Below are 14252 nucleotides of genomic sequence, written 5' to 3'. Positions count from 1 at the left end.
GAATACTAAGACATAAGCATGAGGTTAATTTCCTGTTTCTTATAGGAAAATGTAAACCCAGACAATTTTTAGAGAGATTAAAACTACAAGAGAATACCTCTGAACATAATTTAAAAGACAAAGAAGGGGCGGGCATAGTGGCTCACACCTGTAATCCCAGCACTTTGGGAGGCTGAGGCGGGTGGATCACTTGAGCCCAGGAGCTCAAGACCAGCCCAGACAACAAGACCCTGTCTCTACCAATAATACATAAAATTAGCCAGGTGTGGTGGCACATGCCTGTAGTCCCAGCTACTCAGGAGGCTGAGGCATGAGAATCACTAGAACCTGGGAGGCAAAGGTTGCAACGAGCCAAGATTGAACCACTGCACTCCAGACTGGGCAAAAAATAAATAAATAAATAAAAGACAGAAGTTCTAGTGTTCAATAACACCGTAGATTGACTATAGTTAACAGTAATTTATTGTACATTTCAAAATAGCTGGCTGGGCACAGTGGCTCATGACAGTAATCCCAGCACTTTGTGAGGCTGAGGCGGGTGGATCACTTCAGGCCAGGAGTTCAGGAACAGACAGGCAAAACCCTGTCTCTACTAAAAATACAAAAATTAGCCAGTGTGGTGGCATGTGCCTGTAACCCCAGCTACTTGGGAGGCTGAGGCATGATAACTGCTTGAACCCAGGGGGCAGAGGTTCCAGGCAGCCGAGATGGTCCCATTGCACTGAAACTCTGTCTCCAAAGAAAATAAAAAATTAAAATAGCTAGAAGAGAGGCTAGAAGAGAGGATTCTGAATGTTCCCAACACAAATAAATGATAAATGTTTGAGATTATGAATATCCTAATTACTCTGATTTGATCATTACATTGTATGAATGTATCAAAATATCACATGTACCCCATAAATATGTACAATTATTACGTATCAGTAAAAATAATACTATTTGCCTGCAGCAAATCATGAATAGAAAGAACAAATTTTATCATTATTTCAAGAAAATTAAACTAAAATTCAAACACTGACACTTAATTAAAAAATGTTCAGATAATTCAGAATATTCCTATACTACAGAATACAGAAAATGCTCACCTGTATAAGATAGCTCGATCTACACCAAAAGCTCCTACAATTAAGTCTTAAGAAAGAGTGGAAAAACATGTTAATAATGATAATGGTTTTTAAAATGTATATACTATTCTATAAAATTTTCAATGAACATAAAAAAGCTTGAACAAATTCTCAAAACTATTCATTAAGAGGTTGTAAGATATCATATAAAAGGCTAAAATATATGAAAACTGTAAACAAACTACCACCAGTGGAAAATGCTTATCATAAAGTAGACTTTCATCTAGGTGGATATAAATCTTTTAAATGAATATTTAGTAAAAAGTAGCAACGATAAGCATACACCTGCCAAACATACATACTGCCAAAGGAAAAAGCTTTATAGATGGCTGTAGATTTTACAATCTTATTATAAAATTTCTTTTCTATTTCCTATATATAATATGTGTGTGTGTATATATATACAAATATATGTATATAAAATACGATAGCAGATAGCACTCAAATCAGCAAGAATGAAACACATTAGTTTTCATATGCCACTGGTTCAACTGGTTCACGATTCAGAAAAAGTCAAATGAGAGTGCTATCTCACAGTATACCCAAGCTAAATTTGAGGAAGTCTTTTCTAAACAGAAAAGCACATGAAAAAAACATAAAAACAGATTTAACTACATAAAAGTTTAAAACTTTATGCTCAAAATGCGAATGTGACAAACTAGAAAATACATACAAGAGTTAAGAAGTTAATATTTGCAACATTTAAGGCACTGTGAAAGTTTAAAAAAAAATGAATGAATGAAAGAAAAGCAAAATATGATCCCAGTAGCAAAGAAAAAAAAGACACAAAAAGGAAATTCACAGAAGTAAATATATATATATACACACACACAAATAAAAATGATTATTTTTACTAATAATCTAATGTATAGTTAAGAATCAACCTCATGGCTGGGCATTGTGGCTCATGCCTGTAATCCCAGCACTTTGGGAGGCTGAGGCAGGCAGATCACGAAGTCAGGAGTTCGAGACCAGCCTGACCAAGACCAGCCTGATCAACATGGTGAAACCCCATCTCTACTAAAAACACAAAAATTAGCAGTGCATGGTGGCGCCTGCCTGTAATCCCAGCTACTCAGGAGGCTGAGGCAGGAGAATCACTTGAACCCGGGTGGTGAAGTTCCAGTGAGCTGAGATCACGCCACTGCACTTCAGCCTGGGTGACAGAGCGAGACTTCGTCTCAAAAAAAAAAAAAAAAAAAAAAGAATCAAACTCATGCCTTATTTCTAGAATCACAAACCGTTAGTTAAAATACACTGTTCACCTGTTATACAGTTAAAAATTATTTTAAAAGAGGCACAAGTGTGGGAAAACAATGACTCATTTACTGCTGGTGAGTGCTTTAAAAAGCTGACAAAAACCTTCCTGTGGAGGGAGTGGGATGGTAACTTGACCACGTGTATTAACAACCTTAAAAAAAGAAGTGCACACACTTGACACAGTGATTCTTGAATCTTGTCCTAATGACACAATCAGAGATATGCAAAAGAATTATAAAGAAAGATAAAAATGCCACAAAATAAGGTAAGTAAGATACGATACAGCTATTTGTTACAAAGGGAAACAGAAAATTCATGTTTTAGAAGAATAATAAAGAAATGTTTCTGAAACATTGAATAAAACACTATGAATAGCATATAAAAGCATGATTTCCTTTTTAAAAAAAATGTGTGTGACTGCACAGGAAAAACATTGAAAAGATATGCTTTGATGTATTTTCTAAAAGTTCTATAACAAATATATTGCATTTATAACAAAAAAAACTCTAAAATAATACTAATTTATGAGAATCAACTTCATGTCTTATTTCTGGAAACAGACCAACATACTTGTATATTGAGCTCATATTAAGTGTTTCAACACAAAGGTCATCTAAATTTTCTACACTATATTTCATTTAAAGAAAAGATCTGTTTTGATCCTAGATCCATTTATAATGCTCCAAAGTGTATAAGAACGAGAAAAAGGTCTTGCTTGCTCTATTGGACCCATGCAGTGGGCAACCTTGGGCAAACTGCCTTTCTCAGTCTCTTTTTACATTCAGAAATGGTATAATAATGAGCTATAAAAATGAGCTTATATTAACTCATGTATTAATGGCAGAATTAAACAAAATAATATACTTTTTAAAAAAATCACAATGAAGGCCGGGTGCGGTGGCTCACACCTGTATTCCCAACACTTTGGGAGGCCACAGCAGGCGGATCGCTTGAGCTCATGAGTTCAAGACCAGCCTGGGCAACATGGCAAAAACCACCCTTTACAAACCATGCAAAAATTAGCCAGGCGTGGTGGTGCGTGCCTGTAGTCCCAGCTACTCGGGAGCTGAGGTGGGAGGATGGCTTGAGCCCAGGAGGTGGAGGCTGCAATGAGCCAAGATTGTGCCACTGTACTCCAGCCTGGGCAACAGAGCCATAACTTGTCTTAAAAAAAAAAAAAAAAAATCACAACTATTAGTCAAGTACATACATTCTACATAATTAAAAAAATAAAAAAGATAGCTAACATTAAACAACTTAGAATGAGCATTTAACTTTTGTTTATAGCTTCTGTAATACTCTTCTCATTTCATTAAAGACTACAGGAGAAACTCAGAGTATACTGTACACTCCCAGGAAAGACAGCTGACTTTTCTTCATATCCCCTTAGGTGATGGGAATGATGCCTTGAATATTTTAGAGGTTTGATCAACATATGAAATACTGAATTGCAATAATTTATAATATAAATCAAGAACAGTAACTAATACTATTTGCTATTAGGACTGAAAAATCTAAGGGCTCTATGAGTTGATAAGAAAGCACCTGGATATCCATTTTTGTCTATATCTGTGGCTCCTTTCATTGAATAGCCAAAGCTTGGTGGCATGCTTCGAGCAGCCCACTGCCCTTCAAGGATTTGTGATGGGACTGCGTTCAAGCCTGTTGATCTTCCATTGAAGATATAAACAATTCCTTTTTTATCTTCACCCCCATATGGAGCAGCAATTGCAATATCTGTGGGGAAAAAAAGAGGAGGGGGAAGGAGAATGACAGAAGTAAGAAGGAGGAAAAGAAAGGGAAGAATGAGGAAGGGAAGAGGGCAAGGATGAAGAGAAGAAAGTTTCAGTACTTGTAATTATTTGTACAGATCTTAATATTTATAGAACCCATTTATCATGATAAATACTAATTCAAAGTTCAGTAGGGTACTCTTTATCCACAAGCAATAATCTAATTCAAGGAAACTCAAGCAAAACTGTACAGAAAAGACATTAATTTAGAGCCAGATAATCTGGCTCTGACCTTAAACAAATCACTTAAACTTTCTGGACCACAAATGCTTCCTCATTAAAACTAGGGGTAGGGGATGGAGGAGGATACATCAAAAGATTCATCTAAAGTTTATTTTCACTCTCAAAATTCTAGATAATTTATTTATGGATGGTATTGTTTTTTCTGAACAGAAGCCAATCTGCTCAGAAATTCGTAAGTTGTGACTTCATCTTGATCTTGCTCAACTTACACTGAAAGAAGATAAATGAATAACATTTTAAATCTTTAAAAAATCCCAAACACCAAATTATCTTTTCTACCTCTAAAATATATTACCAATCTGCCCTCCTCTCTCTCTGCTGCTGCCACCCTAGACAAGTCATTGCCGTATTTTGCACTTAAACAGCCTTTTTTTCTTTTCTTTTCTTTTTTATTTTTGTTTGTTTGAGACAGAGTCCTGCTCTGTTCCCCAGGCTGGAGTGCAGTGGCGCAATCTTGGCTCACAGCAAGCTCCACCTCCCGGCTTCACACCATTCTCCTGCCTCAGCCTCCCGATTAGCTAGGACTACAGGCGCCCGCCACCATGCCCAGCTAATTTTTTTTGTTTTTTTTAGTAGAGACGGGGTTTCACGGTGTTAACCTGGATGGTCTCGATCTCCTGACCTCGTGATCCGCCCACCTCGGCCTCCCAAAGTGGGGGGATTACAGGCGGGAACCACCGCGCCCGGCCTTAAACAGCCTTTTAAGTGGCCTCCCACTTCTACTCTTGCCTGTAACTTTCTCTCCAAAAGGGCCAAACATTCACCATATCATGTCACACCCATCCCCATGTTAAAATCCTTCAATCAATTCCCAAAGCATTTAGAGTAAGTTCTAAACCCTACCTGGTATTTCCATTGTTTACCATGCAAATCTCATTCCTCTCCCCATCCCCAACTCCACGCCATCCAGTTTTTTACCCTTATTTACTCTTCCCAGCAATCCTGGCTTTTTTTTCTGTTTCTTAAACACACCAAGCTAGTTTCCAACTATGGGCTTGTATTTGCTGTTCTCTCTGCCTTAACAGCTTTTGCTCCAGAGCTTTTACAACTCTATTCCTTCTATTTGTCCAAATGATAGATCAATGTCGTTCTGTCATTAGATCAGCTGTCATTCTGTCAGCAAGCTATTACCTAGCCACCCTACGTAGCAGTGCGCCACCCCTCTCGACCCCCTACTTTCTCTATCACCCTCTGTATCCCAAAACTCTATTATATTACCTTGCCTTCTAAAAAATCCACCATCTTTATCACTATCTGGATTTCCCCATTGTTTACTTATTCTATGACTACACAAAGTAAGTAAGCTATAGAACATAAGCTTCATGAGACCAAGGACATGTCGTATCTTGCCTATCACAGACCCTACGTACCAGTCAGAACAAATTGCCTCAATTTCCTTAATGTACACGAGCTGTCTCATAGCTCCTTAATAAGCCATGCCTCATTATCTCATGGCTTCCCTGAAACAACAAGATACCTTGATCACTCATCCTTTATATGAGACCATTAAGCCTGGGATCTCAAACACTGTGATGATCACGTTGAGGTGCCTTTTTTTTTTTTAAAACATATATGCTGCCCCCATTGGATGCTGAGTTTCTTAAAGACATGAGTAGACTCTGATTTATGCTCATTTTTACCACCTAGAAGAGTGCCTCGCCTGCAGTAAACACCAACTAAGAATTTGTTATCCTTAAAAATGAGTACCTAAGTTAAGTAAAAGTATTCTTTTTATCCTTTTTTAAGCCTTAAAGGTAAATTGGCTGGACACGGTGGCTCATGCCTGCATTCCCAGCACTTTCAGAGGCCGAGGCGGGTGGGTCATGAGGTCAAGAGATTGAGACCATCCTGGCCAACATGGTGAAACTCCATCTCTATTAAAAATACAAAAATTAGCCACGCGTGGTGATGGGTGCCTGTAGTCCCAGCTACTCAGGAGGCTGAGGCAGGGGAATCGCTTGAACCTGGGAGGTGGAGGTTGCAGTGAGCCGATATCGTGTCACTGCACTCCAGCCTGGCGACAGAGCGAGACTCAGTCTAAAAAAAAAAACAAAAAACAAAACAAAACAAACAAACAAAAAAACCCAAAGATAAGCATAACTTCTCTACTGACATATGCATTAATAACGTATTTATTAAAACAGGCTGGCCACAGTAGCTCATGCTTGTAATCCTATCACCTTTGGAGGCTAAGGCAGGCAGATTGCTTAAGCCCAGGAGTTTGAGACCAGTTTTGGCAACATGGCAAAGCCCCATCTCTACAAAAAATACAAAAATCAGCCATGCACAGAGGCGCACATTGGTAGTCCCAGCTACTTGGGAGGGTGAGGTAGGAGAATTGCTTGAGCCTGGGAAGTTGAGTCTGCAGTGAGCTGTGATCGTACCACTGCACTCCAGCCTGGGTGACAGAGCAAGACCCTGTCTCAACAAATAATAAATAAAGTATTTGTTAAAATATAATTTTGCAACAAAAGATGGCTCCAACGTTGAGTGACTGTTTAATAAAAATTATCTGTAACTTTCCTAAACTCTTCATTATTTTACACATGTTAATCATCTTCTCTCTTCACTATCATCTGTCGAGTCTGGAAAATCCTATACATTCATGCAATTGATTTCTTACTTTGATCATTTTAGATGCTCTTTCCTGCTTTTCTTTTTTCCTCTGCTTTTTCTGGAAAAGTACTGATAAAAACTGCACATAATTACCTTTGGGCTATATAAAATTTTGGAACATAACTTTATTGTTTTGTTTTCAATATCCCTCTTGATGTTGCCTAGGGTGGGGGTAGGTGGAAAGAGAGGAATATAGGAATACAGGAACAATGACAATGTCTTCATGTATGAACAACAACAAAAGATCTAACATAACTAATAGAACATATATATGTATAATGTAACTATATTTACACATATGTGCTAAATACTGTACATAAATACAGCTCAGATAATTTTTCACTAAAGACATTATCATTCACAATCTACTATTTGCTACAGTAAGACCCAAGAAGAAACCTTGGGAGACCATAATCATCCTCTATGGATGATTTTATCTATATTTTACCCCTCTGTAAAATCATTGTAAAACTTCACATTTTTTTAAGCTGTTGTCTATATTTGTTCTACTGACAGACAACATATTATAACAAAAACTTAGAAAGCTGGAAGAGATGTTGGCTAGATCATAGTAATGTGAAAACTTTCTTTAAAGTAACTGGAATAACATCAAGACAAGGTGAAGATCACACATGACCAGGCTTCCTAGAAAACCTGGGAGACAGAGGCCCAGCTACATAGCAAAGAATTCATTAACTTTATTCATGATGGAACCTCAAACTTAGCCCTGTATTTCCTATGTAGATTTTGTTATGATTAAGTAATGATTTGGTCTGTTATATAGTGTTCTTTTCACATTTTATTGTGAACTTCATACCATAGCTCCATTTGATTTATGCTAACTTCTCTTTGTGGTAAAAATCTTTAAGCCCTCTATTTTAGGTAGCAGATGTACCTCTGAGTAGATGTTCCCTACCACTGAAACTTCTCCGGTTGGCCAGGCACAGTGGCTCACATCTGTAATTCCAGCACTTCGCGCAGCCAAGGCAGGAGGATCACTTGAGCTCAGGGGTTAGAGACCAGCCTGGGTAACATGGCAAGACCTCAGCTCTACTAAAAATAAAAAAAAATAAGCTGGGCTAGGTGGTGGGAGCCTGTAGTCCCAGCTACTCAGGAAGCTGAAGTGGGAGGATCTCTTGACCCTGGGAGGTCGAGGCTGCAGTGAGCCATGATTGCACCACTGCATTCTAGCCTGGGTGACAGAGTGAGACCCTGCCTCAAAAAAAAAAAAAAAAAAAAGAAAGAAAAAGAAATGTCTAGGGTTAATCTTCCAGATGACACTTCCAGTAAATGATAGCACTTACCCACAAGACAGGTGTGAAATCTTGAGGGCAAACAACATTTACCTTTCCACTACTATTTGAGACATACAACAAGTCATCTGTATTTTTAAAGTTTTCTTCTTAATGTATACCTTTCCTTTAGGTTTTAAGGGGGCATAGGCTTACTATACTGTTGATTACACAAACTAGTTCAACTATCCATTCTGTGATCTCTAGAAAGGTTTTTAACAGATTTTTTAAAAAAACTTGGTAATTTGTAACCTATATTTCATGTTTCTGAAAAGAGTTCTAAAGTAAAAGCTAACTTTGCTTTTTAAAGATATCGACAACTATTAAAATGGTACTATTATAAAAGAATAGGCTTATACTTTTACTATGCCACCATGAAGGGAGATATAACATCTCTTAGAACATTTTGGACAGCTACAACAAAGTTATGGCTTTAAAAATATTAATGGCAAATCATACCTTTGAGGTATGCATTAGTCAGCATTGCCTTGACAATGTGCCTGGAAGCATTTTTTTTTTTTTAACACTTGTAGCCAAATGAACAGAAGAGGGCACTGCTGCTAAGCAGGATGCAGAAACACATAAAGCCACCAGCTAGCAGTAGGCACCAGGGGAATGAAGGTTCCTTTCAGAAAGTAATCATTTTGACCTTCTAATTTGAGGCTGAGTGAATAATAACTCATGAGAGTCCATTTTTGAAATCTTTGCTCTGATTTTTAAAGAAAAATAGCAACCTGTCTTTAAATTTGGTGTGTTACTCATTTACACACAATCCACCTTTCCAGGAAGGAGATTTGCTCATGTAGACTCCTACAGATGGACTTACAGAACTTTTCCAGGTGGACACAGATAATCAGGGACCTGCAGCTGCTAAACTTTGATCTTACCATTGAAACCATCCTGGTCCAGATCTCCCAAAGGAGCTATGGCACTGCCAAACCGTGCAAAGACCTCAAACCCATTCAGCTTTGTCGTCTGGAAGTCTCCTGAAGCTCTCTGTAGAGACACTGAGACCTGCCCCACCTCTTGGAGTTTGCCATCAGAGCCACGATCCATGAAGAGAGGTGCTCCAATAAACACATCTGCATAACTAGAAGAACAGAATCTTCTCACCAAAGCAAGATCAAATTTCATCTCTTAGTAGGCATTTTCTTTCTTACTACAACTCAGTTTTCCTCTTTCAGCATCTCTCACACCCACAGTGAAACACAAAATAATTACCAGAGCACTCATTTCAAATTCGAACCTTTCTTTAATTCTTTTAAGAAACTATGAGTAATTCATAAAATTACTTTATTTGTTCATGTTATAAGCTACTGAAAAAAAACAGAACAAACATATGAGGTTTTCTAGAATTCATGATTAAGATTGCTTCAAATTGTTTCCTTAAACAGAAAGATTAGCAGAAAAGGAATACAAAAACAGAAGAAAAACATGTTTAGTTTGAGTAAAGTATTCGTAAACATGAGAAGATAACTTTCTGGAAACATTTTTTTTAAACTTACTCATCTCCATTAATGTCAGTGGCAGCTACAGAAAATCCGAAATATGCAGCCATCTGGATAAAAAGATGAAAATGAAATGTTTATATTTCATCCAATTAGTTTAGACAATTAACATTTGTAATATATGTACCAAATAGAAAGGGTTATTTTTTTTCTCTGCATATAGTGCTTCAATCTAAATGTCTTGTCTTTTGTTTATTCTACCAACACAATGATAATCAGGTAATGAGGCTTGTTGTTTTCCTAGATCATGGACACAATATATTACATGTTTATCATTCCAGTGTTGTTGATATATGACATTTAAGTCTAAGGACTATCAATTCTCCTTCTCAGGCCTACCCTATTACCTCCCTTTCTCTCTACTTCCCAAAACATACCAGACACAAGCACACTAACAAAGATATATAGTCACAGACAAATGTTGTGATTGAACCCAACAAGTTTTATATGGATGCCTATGTCATGAGGGTAATAGATAATAATTATTAATAACAGATAATAGTTGGCTCCCCTATGTGAAACTACTACTACTGTTTAAAAATTACTGTTTGGAAAGATATGGAAAGGAGCTCATTTTGTGTCATATCTCTATCGATTACTTGCCACATGATTTTGCTTTTGAATCACACACAGTCCAAATGTGTTTGGGTTTATTATGAGCTTATAATGCACCGGGAGCAGAAATGTCCTTTTCCCTACCACAGGAGACCACAGGCTTTCATAGGATGATCAGGTTAGCTATAAATAAATGGGAAAAAGGAAAGCTCTAAAGAGAGCCGAAAGTGCAAAACAAAACTAAAAGAGATGACAGGTTAAATATATAGTAAGGTGAAAAATGAGTCAACAAACCAAAAAAGGAAAGTTAGCAATGCTTCTCAAATTTGATTGGCTCAGATATCAAGGGAGAATGGTAAGGGAGATTCCTGCATTATCTATTTTGGGTTGATACAGTGTAATTGGGAAAATGAAAGGTGTGTTCTGTATTAAATAACAAGATCAGAGCTTGTGAAATAAAATATACTGAGTTTGGGGTACAAGGTTGATGTGCCGACTATGTAACAGAGTAATATTCATGGGCCTTAGTCACCTACGGTGTTTGGCTTGGAAGTGTAAAGAAAGGATGGCATTTACTGAGACACATTTTGTCCTGGGCACTGTGATTCAAATGTTTTCTTTCGATTCTCACAACTGTCCCATGAGGAAGTTGCCAGCATCCCTATTTTTATAAATAAGAAACAGATTTTCAGCAGCAAATACCTTATCCAATGCAATAACAGACTGAGCATGGAAAACCTAGGTTTGTCCTCATCTAAAAGCTACATTTCCCACTCCTCTCTAGACACCCCCACTTCCCAATAGTGGAAGGAGGAATAAAGCAAGTATCATTGAGTGCATGCAGTAGGATCCAGACTCATACATGGTCACCAGACAGGAGAAGCTGCTTGAGCTGAAGTCAAAACGGAACAAAGGGACCACCCCTGCAGCAACCCTAACTGCCTGTCAACTGCAGGGCCCTCCAGGTTGTGCATCAATCTTGACTGCCACGCAAATGGGAAGATGTTTCTGGGGACCATGAGTCTAGTCAGCCAGCCTATCAATCCTATCCCAAAGCCCAACAATCTCAACTGAACAAAAAGGCTTGAATCCCAGATCTGCAAACTTTGAGAAAGATTTTTCTCTACCTACTGTTTAAATGTTTATTCATCATTATCAACTTATGGTATAATTCTTTGAGACATACAACAGAGAATATTATAAAATGCCTGTATTCGCAGAGAAATGTCTAATACTTAAAAAGTACTAGCATTTTTTTTGCTGAGAAATATCTTATTTCATGTAGTACAAATGAAGTTCGCTTGTAATATCTATAATACACACATCTGTGCCATGCTTTCTGTTGCATCTAATAAAATTATAAGGCATAGATCATCCTTAAAAAAGAATTTAATGTTACCAGTAAAGAAAAAGGAAGTCTTTGTGGTTTTGTATGTATGTGATTTTGCATTTCCTAAAAAAAAAAGGCAGACAAAAACAAGCCAAAATATCCAAATTACTTTGGTTAAAACAAAGATGAAATATTTAAAGCCCATCTTATATCTAGAATATTGAATATTATGGAATCATTAAACCATTCTGATACTGCCAGGGAAAGTTTTAAGACATTAGAAACTCTGATGATAAAATACTGAGTGAAAAAGGCAAGAAAAAATGAAAAATACAGAGTAAACCAATTTTTGTTTATATACTACATACACACACACACACACACACACACACACACTCAAAAGAGAAATGATAATAGTTTGACCAAAATGATAAGAGTTGAATGAATTATCTATTTGATGAGATTATAGTTCACTTTTACAGTTTTATTTCGCAAATTTTCTCCAATGAGTAGATACTGCTTTTATAGTGGGAGACGGCGATCATATTTTGGAAGCATACCTGCTCGCCAGTAAAATTATATAAGGAGGACATGTTCTTCCCATCATAAATATAAACCTGTGAAGGAAAAACAGAAGTATGTGAAATCTGGTAAAATAGAAGATAACTTAGAGATTTTTTTAAAAATACCTTTTAACTGTCCTACCATTCCCAAAGTCCTTGCTGCTCTTGGAACTCCTGAAACAAAGTCTGAAACAAACAAACAAACAAATTATTCATTTTTTAGGACAACACTGGAAGTTGCAGACCACAAGTGACTATGTCAGCAAGATTTACGTTTTACTACTTCAGTTCAAAACAATCGATTTAGAAAAATTGCTACTCTGTAATAAACAGACCAGCATTTTTAAACTATAAAATCAAAATTTACAAAATACAAATTATTGAGGGCTCTCAAACATATGCAAATAAGCCCTCAAGACATTTGTAATATTGTTAAACAAGAATAGACAAGATAAAGTAACCTAAGAATGAAGAAAAACTACATTTAGTTTAGTAGTACAGTAATGAAAAATAATACAGAGCAAACTGAAGTGGGGTAGAAGTGGCTGTGGCACAAAAATGTGATCAAAATCAGGTAAAGACTATGATTCCTAAACAGAGTTCTGAAGGAAGATGGATGGACAATGAGAGGATGGGATAATAACCATACAGAGATGGCCCAGAAGGTAACAAAGGATGCCTAAAGAAAGAAGACACTAATTCTTTCTCCCACAGGAACAAATTTGGGGAAGACAAGGAGGAAAATGCTAAAGAAATCACTAACAGTGTTGGGGGCTAAAAAGAAGCAGAAAGGAAAGGCACTGAAGCCAAGTGTAGCTGTCTCAATTTCAGCAGCCACTAGAGGAAGTTCAGCACCTACCTAGCCTGGACTCTCACCAGTGGCTAACATCTTCCTCATTTCTTCTGTTATATTCCATAACAATGGTTTAAAATTGCTTAAAATTTTCTTTTCTTTTCTTTTTTTTTTTTTTTTTTTTTGAGACAGGATCTCGGCTCTGTCGCCCAGGCTGGAGTGCAGTGGCACAATCACAGCTCACGGCAGCCTCAACCTCCCTGGGCTCTGGAGATCCTCCCACCTCAGCCTCCTGAGAAGCTGGACACTGGTGTGCATCACCGCGCCCAGCTAATTTTTGTGTTTTTTCTAGAGGCAGGGTTTTGTCATGTTGTCCAGACTGTTCTTGAACTCCAGGGCTCAAGAGATCCACCCGCCTCGGCCTCCCAAAGTGCTGAGATTACAGGCTTGAGCTACAGCACCCAGCCACTCAAACTGCTTAAAATTTTCAATGCCACATGTTTCAAATGCTTAATCTATTTTTTTTAAAGATTAGATATAGTTCAAGTACTTCATACCATCTATGCCATCACCATTGAAATCTCCAACAGCCACAGAGTAACCTAAACAGGAAACCAAAGGGGAGAACCATCAGGACAAGGAAGTTATCTTCAGCAGGCTTGCTGAGTAAGCATTCCTTGAAAATATTTTCAAGAAACTCCTTTAATTATGTAATATTTTGTCCCCTAGTCATAACAGATTCATATGGATATGACACATGAATTTTAAATGAAACAACTGAGTTAAATACTCTAATAGGCTATTTTTATTACAAAACTACAATTGTCTTATTAACTTTACAAAAGAGTCTGTTAAAAACGGCAAATTTACAACTCATCAAAAAGAAAGAAGAAATAAATTCTCTCAATCAGCAAGTACTATTTCTGTCATATATGACTTGTTTTAATATATCAGAAAGAAATTTAAAGAGAGAACACATGTTAATAAGTCCTAAAGACCAAAACTTTAACATCATGAATAAAACTTCAGGAGTTAGACTGCCTCCATTTGAATCTCTGAACAGCAAGTTACAAGTGAGTGACTTTGGGCAAGTTATTTTGTGTCTCAGTGCCTCAGTGTTTTCACCTACAAAATGACAATAATACAGTATGCTTGACTTGTGAGGATTAAAT

General features: G+C 37.2%; 1 protein-coding gene across 2 annotated transcripts in view; it reads right to left on the bottom strand.

Moving 5' to 3' along the window:
- Positions 1-14252, bottom strand: part of ITGAV (integrin subunit alpha V) — an 88260-nt gene that overhangs the window by 27915 nt on the left and 46093 nt on the right. For both annotated transcript variants that reach the window (XM_024243312.2, XM_054549575.1), the window contains exons 8-14: positions 13638-13682; positions 12430-12473; positions 12285-12341; positions 9837-9889; positions 9219-9421; positions 3933-4124; positions 1089-1134 (exon numbers count right to left, since the gene is read on the bottom strand). In XM_024243312.2, the coding sequence (XP_024099080.2) occupies positions 1089-1134; positions 3933-4124; positions 9219-9421; positions 9837-9889; positions 12285-12341; positions 12430-12473; positions 13638-13682 (640 nt within the window). The remainder of the gene's footprint in view (positions 1-1088; positions 1135-3932; positions 4125-9218; positions 9422-9836; positions 9890-12284; positions 12342-12429; positions 12474-13637; positions 13683-14252) is intronic.

This window comes from Pongo abelii, chromosome 11, assembly GCF_028885655.2.
Source record: "Pongo abelii isolate AG06213 chromosome 11, NHGRI_mPonAbe1-v2.0_pri, whole genome shotgun sequence".
Taxonomy (NCBI): domain Eukaryota; kingdom Metazoa; phylum Chordata; class Mammalia; order Primates; family Hominidae; genus Pongo; species Pongo abelii.
This window is presented reverse-complemented; position numbering and strand designations above follow the sequence as displayed.